The sequence below is a fragment of the Lepisosteus platostomus genome, chromosome 6 (genome assembly GCF_059453375.1).
Source record: "Lepisosteus platostomus isolate fLepPlt1 chromosome 6, fLepPlt1.hap1, whole genome shotgun sequence".
NCBI lineage: Eukaryota > Metazoa > Chordata > Actinopteri > Semionotiformes > Lepisosteidae > Lepisosteus > Lepisosteus platostomus.
Window position 1 is genome coordinate 44,987,159 of NC_142616.1, and position 13,694 is coordinate 45,000,852.

A 13,694-nucleotide genomic window follows, 5' to 3' on the forward strand; every position below is an offset into this window, starting at 1 on the left:
TAATTAAAAACTGGTTTATTGAAATAGCAGTGAGCCACCTTCATTATTCTAATTCCAGTGTTGCCTAGAAAATTTTTTCCCCCTGTTTTGCTCAGAATCACACAGCCTTTGGGCAGTGCTAATCAGTACAAACCAAAAAAGGTATGAAATGTAATTGACTGTAAACAATCCATATTCCATAAATAATTGTTTCATGATCTTTATAAATTTCACCACCATTTAGCTGACACTTTTATTCAAGGCAACTTCAATTCAGAACAAGCAGTGAGTATAGTATAAAAAATATAACAGACAACAAAAGCAGTCAGTTTGTAAGATAATGCAATGCAAGACAGTAACCAAAACAGTACACACCCAGGTTGCAGAATTAAACCAAAGTACTGGGAAATCATGTGGGAAAATTGAATGGCATTAGACTTCATACACCACGACTAGCATATATTTAGGTGCCATTGTTTTTTTTCTAGATTATTGTTTTGTTGGTTTGTTTTTTTGGCTTCCTAGCTTAACCCTTGATATGTGTGACCTCTGGTTGTCCCCTTGCCCTCTGTCCTGCAGGAGATCACCAGAAGGTCAAGAAGTTTTTGGCTGTGCTTGACCGGAGTGAAGCTCTCCCCAGTGAAAACTACCACAGTGTTGCACTAAGTTATGGCACCCTGCCCAGGGCGCCTCGCAGGGCAGTGCCAGGGGCGACCCCCATGGCTTCCCAGCCCAGAGGTAACGCACCACGGCACGTTCCCATCGGAGCTGCGTGCTTCTCCCGCGCTCCTGATCACCGGGCACACCTACACACCAGCTGTGCCACCCTTGGCAGCAGTCGCCCTGGCACCACGCAGGGCAGGACAGCCCCAGATGCCTACAGCAGGAGACCTGCGCTGCCCAGTCCTCATGACACCAACCGCCAGCCTGCCCACCGTTACCAGACCCTCCCGACCCAGCGAGCGGTATCTGCTTCACCCGCACAGCCTCTCCGCCTGGACATGCCCCCCGAGAAAGACTGGAGGGACAGCAACATCAGACTGAACCCCCCCATGATGAAGCCTTCTGTGGGCTCTGGTTTCCAGCCTGCCCCCTATACCAGGGCTGTGCTGAGCTCTGCCCAGCCCTGCTCTCTGTGCCAACAGAGGCCTACAGAGCCCCCTCATAGCTGCTGCCAGGCCTGCAGAGTGTACATGGCCCGTGTCCGCCACACCAGCTGAGAGACGCCTATGGCCCTGGTCACTCGGCTGACCAATGTATATGTGGCCTGTGTCCGCCACACAAGCTGTGAGATGCCCACAGCCTTGGTCACCCAGCTGACCCAGGCCACCCTCTGTCATTGCTGTGCTCTTTTGGCATGTTGCTCAGGTGTCAGGCGCTGAGCGTGGTGAGGTTCTGAAAGGAGGTCCTCCAGAAATGGGAGGGTGTGTGTTTGGTCCAGACAGCACTGATGCCAGTGCACTGCCCTCTTGTGGGATCAGTTCAGTACTATGGGAGACCCATAACAGAAAATAGATAGGCCAGTATTTTTTATGTTTCACGTTTTAAAGCTTTCTTTGCTTTTGATCATCTTGTTTTTAGTGTGAGTTATTGAAATGCATTAGGGACAGGGATCATGCATTTTCTTTAAAAGTGACAAATACATCATATGGATATTATATTGTGATAATGTGCAGATCCTAGTCTGGACGTCAGTGTTGTTCAGGACTGGTTTTAGTTGTTCTGGTTTTATTTCGCAGGTATGCAGGTTTGGAGTATCACGTAGATCCGTGAGACCTCCTCAGTGTGTTTGGTTGAAGCGTTTGAGTCCAGACTTCGCAATGGAAAATTCCCAGTTTCACAAAATAGCTCTTCCGGCTGTTTGTACGTGATGATTTACAGTAGATTTTCCCAGATTTATTTCTAAAGTAAATCTGTCTGGATGCCTGCTATTTGGATGTTAAAATTCATTGCATGTCTTGCATTTTCAGATGGAAGCTACAAGGATAGGCAGGTCCTCTGTCAACCTTCCTAATGAGGGGCCAGACAAAAAGAAAGCATTTTTTTTACTTTTTCTAAGTCTGCGTGCAAGGCCAATATCTGGTCGGGCATTAACTTCTGAAAGGGACAGGGGTGATATCTTGTGCCCAGGGCTCCAGCGTGTGATCCTGATCACACAAGTGGGACGAGGCAGGAGCAGGAGAGAATTTGTGACAGAAAACAAGTTAATATGGAGACTAAAAGGGGTGAAGCATTATAAGTGAGAGAAGACTAAGGTGGAGGTGTCTGATTGCTTTACATGCTTCAGTATGTTGAATTTGGGGCACATTTCACATCTTCTGTAACTAAGCTTTTTTCAAGTTAGCTGGCCATGCTCGAGTATTAAGCAGGTATTTCAAGTAAAAATATTTATAGTTAGCATTCAGTTTTCTAAGACTTACATCCTTTAATGCTAAGGAACAAGTAATTTCACCTCTTGATTGGCCTCTCTTTCTGTCCCCTGCTCCCGCCTCTCACTCCTCCTCCCTCTCAACCTTTGTTCTCCCGCTACTTTACCTTTGCCTACTGCCCTGTCTCTCTCACACCTGAAGAAGGCTCCACGGCCAAAACGTTGTGTTCTCTTTCTTCTTTTTTTCAGCATGGAATAAACCTATTACTTGTTCCTTTGCAGCCTACGCATGCTGACGCAGCTACCCACCTGAACTACTATCCCTTAATGCTATATTTCCTGGGTTTTTGTTTCTGCTGTCACTGATTATTGTAATTATTCATCACTTTGCTGTGGACAGGAGAAGTCTATTGAGATGTGAAAGACACACTTTTTTCTTGTTTTTGTTTCAGGATATTCAAGAGCTGGCATATAGAATTCAGCTCCTTGTGTACAGAAAATCTGTAACTCTATATTTTCCTAGGAGGGCTTTTCCTGTAGCAAACGGTGCTCTTCCATCTAGTGTTACAGGCTGCAAGTCCTGAATGTTAAACTTCAACGGACATCTTACATTTTTCCAAAGTGCTGTAGCCCAAGATTAGTAAACTAGCAGTCAGATAAAGCATAGTGCACTTAAGAAGTGTTATTATGGACCCCTTGTTGTCCGTGCTTGCATGATACTACTCATCACAGAGGGACACGTTGGGATGAGGTGTAAAGACCACCTGTGACCACCTCTGGGGTTGTAGGTTAGATGTTGTGGGGATACATGCCCAAACTGTCCTGGCTGGGCTCCCGATTCTGCAGCTGGTTCCTGGAGCACTCCTGTTGAGAGTAACATACAGGAATTTGTTAGGCTAGTGGAACTGGTTCCTTCCCTCTTCCCGCTCTGCGGTTTACAGTTCAGAGTGGACATTTTGCACCATGACAAACTGCTCTGAATCCTGGCCATTGCCAAGAGCAGACTTCAGCCGTGCACATCTGTGCAAGCGCACACACAGCCCAGCAGGCGGGCTGCAGCTCCTGGAAATACAGCTCAACGCCATGAGCCACAGAACTCCCAGCCCTGTCCTGGGCATGTAGCTGCAGTGCAGTGTTCAGTGTGGATCTCAGTATACTGTTGTTTAATGCAATTGTACACAAACATTTCAGTAGACATAGAACTAAAATTGCATTGCAAGCCAAACTGGACTGCTCAGAAAGCCCATTCAAGTGAAATATATGTATTTTCCAGAATGGAGACACCTGTGAGAACGTCGGGTAACTTACTGTTAACCTAGGGACACATCTAAGGTGTTTCCAAATGTTTAGCTAGATTCTAAAGATTAGGCCCTTAGGATCTGGGGCAGTTTTGTGATATTTTGATCACTAACTGGCATGTCTGTTCTTGTGACAGGACCCTGCTAGAAGAGACACTTCTATATAACAGTTATATTTTAACTTTGTAGATCTGAAAGATTAAACTTGACAGTTTGGAGAGTTTGCCTTGTTTGTAAAGGGCGAGTGTTGACAGAAAATAGTGGTGATTTTGAGTTAGTTCCGAGAAACTTAAAACTACAGATTTTGGTGGCCTTAAAATGTTTAATGATGTTGTTACAATGAAGGCCAGTGTTTTTTAACAAATTGTAAAGATATCTTCCTTTTTTTTCAATTGACGTTTACAGCAGAGTGGCTGAGATGCATGTTACAACACATTGTGGAAGTAAACTATCTCTGCTAACGAGAGCAATGACTGTTTGCTTCAAGCATTTCTTTAAACCCATTTTTCAAATACTCTCATTTTTTTATTTTTCCCCTGTGCACAGAGCTAAATTGATTATTGTTAATGTTGGGTGGCCACTGGAAAAGTCTCTAAATTTGCAAGTAAAAAGTGGGGAATTCTACCAGTCAGGGAGGATTGATTGTGGGTTAAGGGATCTGGGATTACACTTGCAAAATACTCCAAGTAGACCAGAGTGAACTGTGCAGCTGCTGCCCTGGGTGGGAGTGTTGTAATCTAAAGTATCTAAAGTAGAAAGTAGCTTCCTTCCAAAGGGACTTGTATGAAAATAGATTTTCATATTCAAATACTAACCAAAGATTGCCACTTTAGTGAAATGAGAGGCATTTTGATCATTTTTTATTTTTTATTAACATTTATTGTTCACTGTAGTCTTGGCCTTTCCAGTGAATTAATGTGCAACACTGCCCCCTAGTGAATCCCCAGCAGAGACGCAGGTTACGGATTTGTCTGCTTGTCTATTTTTGTTCTGTAAACCAAAAAGATGATTTATTGCAACTGTTGAGATATGTATATAAATGTGTGTACAGATATTAATAGCCTTTGAAATGTGAATTGAGAGATAAGTTGACCCTGTAAAGGTTATTCAGATGGTTTACAAATAGAGTTTGTAAATGCTGCGATGGAAGACGGATCTTGTATTTTTGCAATAAAGTTATAATAATGTGCTCATAGAGAAGCACAGCACACTTATCTGTTGTCTTAGCTAAGACATTTCTGTTTCCTGTGTCCTTTTATTTTGCTGTCCTATTTTTGAATCATGGTTTCAATGAAATATGAGAGCTTTAAAATAGTCAACATTTGTATGGTGAGAAATAACATGCAAAAAAATCTTTTCATCCTTTCCCAGAAGCAGCTGGGTATCTGGTCTTTGTTTTGTGTGGCCACCTTTCTCTTCTTTTCCAGCATGTTTTTTTCATCTTTCTGGTGGTTTTGTAGTCCTTTCACACCCATGACTGCTGCTGCTGCCAGTCCTCAACATCTGGACAAGAGTCCAGTCTGAGGACTGATGTGGCCGGTCCACAACTGTAATCTTGTTTTTTGGCTGAAATTCATTTGTAACTGTAGCCAGGCTCAGTTACAGCTGATCCAGTGGCCTATAGACATTGTCCTGTCCAGGGAGTGGCACCGTGTGACTCTGAATCTACAAGCGACTGTGATCGAATCCAGGCAGGGTCAGATGAAAACAGTTAGTTTCATTGTCCTGCTGGAATATTGACTTCCAACCTATCCAATAATGGCATTATGTCACTGAGTTTTTTCAGTGTTCATCGATCCTAATGTAAAGGTAGGTGGTACCTGACGAATAAAAACAGACTCACAACTTTAACCATGTTCAAAGCTTTTTCTTAAGATGTTCCTTGTCTCTCCCTCCAAACACTTCCTTTTAAATACAATTCAATTATTATTATCCCTTGGAAGAAGTTTGTTTTATTTCAGAATCCAACACAACAGTACAACAAAATCAACCAAGAATTCAGTACAACAGTGTTTCAGCAGTTATATTTTACATTGTTTGGGAAATGACACACTGTAGCAGAGGGGCTGAACAATTTCCTGTATCTATTTCCATTACACCTGGGGGCACAGAGGTGTCTCCCAAATTGAAACAGTTTGAATTCACAGCGAAGGGGTGTGCTACACACTCCATAATGCTCTTAGTCTTAAGTACAAGACTATGTAGACAGTATTTAGGTTTATTTGCACCAATGATTTTGCTGCTTATCTACACTAATTTTCCCAACTTATTACAATTACTGATGTTGGCAAACCAACAAATGATACAGCACAGTGGTTCTCAAACTTTTTGGACCAAGTACCACCCCTAATCCAACCAAAGCATCCAAGTACCACCTACAAGTCATCTTCTCATAGGAACCCCAGAAATTCTCAACATGAGCGTGCGTGCACACACTCACACATACATATAATAAATATTATAATAATAAACTTAATTTGATATAGAGCCTTTAAAGGTGGCTTCTCAAAGTGTTTTACAGAAAAAAAAAACATTAACAACAACTAATAAAAAAGCACCATTTCAGTGGGAGGGGTGAGCCTGTTTAGTTGAGCAAAGCGGATGTGAATTAATTTTTCGAGCCTTGATACAATTCACAACAGAGTCTAACAGATATTAAATCGTCAGGCATTTTCTTGACGGCAAAGGTCTCGCGGTGGATGTTGTAATGCGTACATTAATTTCTGGAGCAACCTCTCTAATTCGTGCAACTACACCGTTATGTCGGCTTGTCATTACTCTAGCACCGTCTGTACAAACTCAGACGCATTTTATCCAGTCGAGGCCATTCTCTTCGATAAATTCATTCAGAAGCTGAAATATGTGCTCTCCTGTAGTTCCTGTTGGTAGCGGTTTACAGAACAGAAAGTCTTCATGGGACATGCCCTCAAACTTGTATCTAACGTAAACGAGTGGCCAAATCGACTACAGACTCAGTGTACTTTTGATATAATCCTTCATTTCAATAAAATTATGAATGACTGTCTTTCAGGGGGAAGGGGGCAGCAGGTCGAGCTGTTTAGCAGCTTTTCTTCTACACATAATACGTGTCAGCTCTTTTGCCAACGGTAAATAAGGTTCTTCAGAAATAGTGTACTGTAGCTTACCTGCTTTAGCAATCCGCAAGCTTGCATTTTTCCGCGTTTCCGTTTTTATTTCCGTATTTATTTAAAGTTTTTATTTCAGGCGCATGGGAGCGAAACACAGAGACGCTCGGTGTATTTTTCTCAAATTAGAACAGTTCTTAAATATTTTTCTGTTATCACGCTTTCGTGTGCTCACAAGATTACCTGCGTTCGTAGCACGTTTTTCTATGCATTCCTGTGTTTACAACGTTAGCATTGTTCCAAAATCACGCACATTCTCCTTTCTCCCTATTTGCTGGAGATACAGTAGCTTTTTTTAAATACAATTGGTCATTTGCATCCGTAGCACGCATTCCTATAGAGTGGTATAAAATTACAGAGTATCTCTTGTGTCCACTGAACTATTAGCGCGCACTGTATCGTAGTACGTAGGCTGCGTATTCGACACGTATTAAAATACAAAATATGAAAACCCGTCCCGATTTTTCAGCGCACACGACACAGTTCCAGGGTCATTTGGCGTACCACTTGGCGGCACTCCACGTACCACTGCCGGTACGCGTACCACAGTTTGAGAACCACTGATACAGCATATCAGAACACTTGTAGAAAAGGTAGAAGCAGACTACCTTAAAGTAGCTGAGTTTCCTAAGAATGGTATAAATGGTATAATATCACAACATACAGTATGTCCCATCTCAGGATTTTTTGTCTGTGACCATTCTCAAGTACAGTACTTGTGCTGTACTTCTTGACAACCTCTACAGTCTGACCATTAATTATAGAACACTGGAAATGTGTCACATTCTTCATAAATTAAATTATTAGTTATTTTCTATTTCAAAACATTTAACAACAAAGAGATCTAATAATACCATTAAATAAAATCATTTAGAATAGGCCCTTGATGGTTTTCTGAGTTCTTTAATAAGCTAACCAGGGCTGTTACCAGCAAACTTCATGTGTTGTCTGTGTGTTTGTGCTTACAATTGTTAGTGTACAACAAAGGGTACAAGACAGCCCAGTAGAAGTGTAGCAATTGTCAGATAACCTTTTCCCCACTGTTCTGTTGAAACCTCTTTATTAAGAAGTCTAGAACCCATCTTATCAAGTTATGATTTAATTTGAAAGTCTTAGAGTTTCTGTGCTAGCTAGAGTGGCTGTGTTGTATTAAAGGTAGAAGAAGAATCAACAAATAAGATTCTTACAAATTTGTTTTGTGAAAAAACTTGGGATTCATAGGACTATAAAAATCCGTTGAAGAAGTCATCAGGCTTTTTAAAGTATCCAGTGGAAAACTGAAGGACAAGCAGCTACTGTAAATAAACATTTTATGAATGGAAATAAAACTATAGATGAGAGCAATAGTGTCTGAGTCTGAGGTATCCCAGCAGACCCGCCTGTAAAAGACTTCATGCCTGAAGCCTGGAATTGCCTTTCCACAGAAACAGTCTGGGGCTCATTTGCCCAATCCTGCACCCTGTAGCACCACAGGACACCAGGACACCCAGAGGAGGTCTCTCCCAGGCCACTACCCCACGGGGCTTCTGCACCAGGCAGGATCAGAGATGGCCCTCAACTGGTCCCGTGGCAGTGGGTTTGTTCCAACCATTCATTCTGGGTGCAAGTTTGAAATTAATTAGCTGGTGTTAAATTTGAAGAAGAGAAAAGCATTGTCCCAGACTGCGTTCCTTGAGACACTGTTCAGTGTGTCTGGATCCCTACTGAATGCAGTACATGGGCAGGGGCTGATAATACCTGCAGAAAGAGAAGAGGCTGGAGCCCTGGTAGTGGCTGTTGTAACAATTCCATCTACCACTGATTTGAGTGGGCAAAGCTTGGTTCAATGGGCTTAGCAGAGTCCGAGATACACATAATAAGAAAACATAGAGAGCGACTAAGATTAATTAGTCCATGACCACCTGGTCATGGAGTGACACAATAAAACTGATCTTACAAATCAGGGGTTCCCAACCCTGGTCCTAAAAACACAGCAGATTTTGTAGGTCTCCGGTAAATCAACAATATAATTGTGATCAGTTGGTGACCTGTTAAGTAATTGATCATTTAAAAATTCTTAAAAGACCTCTTCAGCACTCAAGAATCGTAGTTCTTTTGAACAGATTTGCTGCTTAAGTCATTAACAGCTGAAAGGAGCTCCTGATCTTTAAGAACAGATGCCTAATGACCAAGCTGGTGAATTGAATAAGTATATGATGTGGAAGAAAACTCCTGGCAGTGGGATTCAAACACTTAAAGTTATTTCAAGAGGGGTCAAACACAAAGTTTGCAAATAAAGAGGATGATATTTCATAAAGCTTCCTCATTTGGTAGTTCAGTAAATCAAACATTTCTTCCAGCTGTGACTTGAAGGAGTCCAATGTTTGGGCCTCAGGCGCCTAGCTGAGTCTTTCAGGCATACACAACTTTGTACAGAAGATTGTCTAAGATTCTTAGATTGTTTCCTTGTATTACAATTATTAATTTTACTCTCCTGGAAAAACAAATGTTCCAGCTGCAGGAGTTTAGTTTCTGACCGACATGTTCTTGTGATATTCCTGATCAGATGAGAAACTAAAGCTTTATGAAAGCATTTAGTACCTGGCTTAATGGATTAAGGTTGATTTCAAGAGTATTGTTAATCTGTAAAGCTTTCAGTGAGGTGCTTGAAGAAGGCTTCATTTTGAAGTAAGAAACTAACACACAAACAGGATACACAAGTACTTCCTAGAACCAGACTGTTGGCTCATGATCAGATGTACAGTGAGGATAGGGAATATGTCTGTGGAGTTAAAGTATTGCAGCAAAGGGGGAGAGACAAATATTACTGATGAAATAATATTTTCTGTACCTGCAACACAAAGGTATAATCTTTAACACTGTCCGTTCATTTTACTTCATCCAACCAAGGTTCACGGGGGAGCCTATCCCAGCAAGCAATTGGCACAAGGAAGGGTACACCTTGGACAGGATGCCAGTCCATCACAGGGCACACGGACACAAACACGCACACACTCACACCGGGGCCCATTTCCCCGAAACTGGTTAACCTACCAGTATGTCTTTGGACTGTGAAAGGGACTATAGAGCACCCAGAGGAAAACCACGAGAACAAGAGGAGAACATACAAACTCCACACAGATAGCACCCCTGTTCTGGAATTAAACCCAGGGCTCCACTTCTGTGAGGCAGGAATGTTAATCACTGTGCCCCCATGACGCCCTGGCTGACCCATGTACAGTAGTCCTCAGGCTCCTTTATTCTAGACTGAACAGATTTCACTTTGATGTTTGATGTTTTATTTTGACAGAACTCTGTGTGCAGGGCTTCTATTGGGTGATTGTCAAATTTAGTGTAATCTGGGTCTGCAAATGGACCCCATACTTCACTGCCATGTACAGATGGGCAATGGGTTAGAATGCACTTTCGCCTACAGAATTTTATGAGGGGGAATTGATGTTGTAAAGGATCCTTGTTATTGTATAGAAAATAATGCATGCCTTCTTCCTCAGTGTCTTCACTGCCAGGACAGGCTCCCAGATGAACTGATTGTCAGACCAAGGTTTCTGTAGCTGCTTATATGTTCAAATGTGTTGTTCAGTGTAAAGTGGTGGCTGTTTCCCAGAGTTTTGGTTTTCTTCAGGAAGACCCAAACCCTGGTCCTGTCAGTGCCAAGATCTGACAGACCTGCTCTAGCAGTGCCAGACACTATATATATTTTGGCAAGGCAACATCAACCAAAAGTTGTAGAGCCATCTAGGAACACTAGAGGGCCCTAAAGTCCCTTTAATGTTAATAAAGTTATTCTCCAGGAATCTCTGAGGAAATTGGATAAAAAAATGCCTCTAGATGTGTAGCTCATGGTATAGGGCTTGATTTAGAAGATTTATGAGTGCTCTCACAGGAGGTGGATTTTGGACCAACGTTTTTAGAAACAAATAAAAGGAAAATAGTAGGGATTCTTTCAATCTTCTAATACATATTTCAAGTCTAGAATGAAGTAAAGACTATTCTGGTTGTTACTAGGTCATTTGTAAATCTGTAAATCTGTAAATAAAGACAAAGTAACAAGTGAAAAGTCCAACTGAGTTATCACTGATCATTAGAAAAGAAATTGGAATGTATAATTTCCCAGGAAGCTGTAAACTGGTAAATTGATCAGGTTGGGAAAGATGAGGAACAAAGAAATAAAATTCTGAAAATCGCATATCTGGGGAACAAGTAATGTAGTGTTTTGTCCCAAGGGATCAGACAATAAGAAATGAAGGTAACATGACAAAGCAGTGAAAACTATAAATCAGAGTGCATAAAATAGCTCAGGCCTGGAGTGAGTTTGAAAATCAGATTAATAATTAAATTTTAAACACTAGTTATTAAAGTATTGTTTTTGCATTTATTGCTGAACTAATAAACTGCACTGCTCAAACAAAACAAAATGAAGATCACCCTCAAAACAGCTAGAAATATACAGTAGATAGGTGAAATAGGTGAGATAGCTTTTTTGTTCTGGTGGAAAAGTGTCCTAAGTGTCCTAAGCCTCTGATCTAATGCAGGTATAATCCAGGGACCAGCCCTGGGCCTGAAGGAACACAGTCTGCTGTTTTACATCCTAATCTGAGCCAGATCTCTAGTGTTGATTGATGACTTACAGTTGTAGCGCTGCTGCTGAATAAAAACTGATTCAGGTTGTCGACAAGAGTCCAAACGTATATTCCGGTGATCAAGCGAAGCGTCCATGTTGGCATTGGCTAGCGATTTACGTACTGGCATTCCCCGGGCCAACACTTTGTTGAAACAAGGTTCCAGTCCCTATACAGACAACACTGGCCGTCACATGATTGTCCTGAGGGTGTAAAAAGTGACCTGAGAAGCAAAGTTTCTGAGCTGTGCAGTGTCTTTTAAACCAGGACCAAGACAGGTGGTGGTTGGTCGAAAGTTTAGTGGGCATTTCAGACCCACATGGGGTCACCACGCCCTACAGGTTTCTGATTGGTTGGTCAAGGTGAGAGATGAGTAACAATAACCTCTGACATCTAGGACCGCAATCCAGATGTTCCCAAGGATGTCACAGACAGAAAGGCACCAGGAATGGCCATTGATCATGATAGCCAAGCATGGCTGGGTGCATCCCCATTTGGGAGCTGCTCCTTATCTGAGAGAAAACACCTTAAATCAGAACTACATGAATAGCTTCTCTGTGGGTGCACCACAGAGATGAGAAAGAGAGAAGGGGCCTCATTTAGGAAAGCACAGCAACACTTAATTCTGTCTTATTAATAAGCATTGCCACTACACAGTACATAAGCTGCTTGCTTGTTTAGACTTTTATTTAAAATCTGTTTATTCAGACAATCCTGGGAGTCAAACATCCCCTACTTCAACAGTCCTGTTTCCAACAACTCAAGCACAGGTTCTCCTCAACATGCTCTTCTCAACCCAGTAACAGGGAACAATGTCTGTTCTCTTATCTTAAACCACACTGTTTTAAAGTGTTTCCGGTTGGCCACATAGTGGAATGGGTGTTTACTACTTTGTTTCACAGTACTGTGGATCTGCAAAATGCTTTTCTCTGATACTGCTTCCACACCCCTTGGTGCAAGTATCAGCCTTCTATCTATGGTGCAAGTCATGGATATTACTGACTCACTATGTGCCTCTGACCACACAACTACTGTACCTACAGTACTGTCTACTGTGTTGTTCCTCTCAATACTGGACAAACCACACATGTCCATGAATTTACAACACAACCACACTGTTTTGTATTAAAAACTGATGTCACAGCAGGCTGTTGTATATACTGTATTGTAAGTACAAGGCCCCCTCCTATGATGATACATGTGGAAAATCAATCTCTTCAAATCATTCTTTTTTTTTGCTCTACCTTTCAACACAGAAAAGCCCTACTTTTGTGAACATTTTTTAACTTATTTGAGAGCAAATCAGAGTTTCTGTTTTATCAGTTGAAATTGAATTAAACTGAAAATGTTTCACTGGTCCTGAGCTAGATTTTGTTTTTGATGAAACCTGTCACTCCTGCACACACAGAGATTAAATAAAAGCCCCCTTTCACTTCTGAAAGCAAACTGATTCTTAACAGCTCCCTCTCGGCACAGAATCGATTCTTCGCTTTCTTTAGGGAATCTGCACACCTGACGTCCTCATGGAAAACCAATGGCCTTCAGTACTTTTGTAAAGGGCAAAGCTAAAAAACATTTTTCTTTGGTTTGGTGGAGCTCTCTTTCTTATGCCGAGGACAGGCGTAAGCTGTCTCCCTGCTGTGATTCCCCACAGTGCCATTGACACACAATGACACAGGCACGTGGCACCACAGGTGAGTGGGAAGTCAGGTACCCCCCGTGACAATCTCCCCTGTGTGCTGGGCCTGCAGACACCCCTGCAGAGTGCTGGGGACACAGTGGCTTTGTTACAGACTGGAGCCGGAGAATGAAAGCTCCATTTCTCCAGTGCCTTCTGTTCCCCTGCCCCCAGTGACATATCTCCAGGAGCAGGCAGACATGAAGCTGATTGCTCCTTGTCCCCAGGCAGTATATTTTGAAATTTGCCATCTTCTCAGGGAATGGTATGTATTGACTTCCTGAAAATGATGGGATACATTCAGAGCACAGGTTGAAGGTCCAAATCCAGATTTGCCCAGTTCAAGCCTGTGCAATGCCAGTAGTGGCCAGTGACTGGCCACACATCTGGTACTGCCAGTAATTCAGTCAGACAGGTTATAGTTATTAATGAATAATTATTAGTTATCTTATTTCTGGATACCATTCAAATGCCTTGAAAATAATGGTTGTATGGCTTTTTTGCAGTTTAATATTTGTCTTAATTGGTATCTGTTCGGGCTGAATGCCAATAAACAAGCAGCACCCTATGTGGCGTGTGTTGGTATCCTTGAAGGCAAACAAATCC

At 42.0% G+C, this 13,694-nt stretch overlaps 1 protein-coding gene across 16 annotated transcripts in view; it reads left to right on the forward strand.

Annotated features, from left to right (window-relative positions):
- The window catches only part of usp54a (ubiquitin specific peptidase 54a), a 100,845-nt gene extending 98,612 nt beyond the window's left edge, over window positions 1-2,233 (forward strand). For 14 of the 16 annotated variants that reach the window (XM_088636079.1, XM_088636072.1, XM_088636078.1 and 11 more), the window contains one exon: window positions 559-2,233. In XM_088636079.1, coding sequence (XP_088492205.1) covers window positions 559-1,199 — 641 coding nt within the window. In that variant the 3' untranslated portion in view covers window positions 1,200-2,233. The remainder of the gene's footprint in view (window positions 1-558) is intronic. The other 2 variants (XM_088636075.1, XM_088636089.1) reach the window with 2 other exon arrangements.
- The last annotated feature ends 11,461 nt before the right edge of the window (window positions 2,234-13,694 follow it).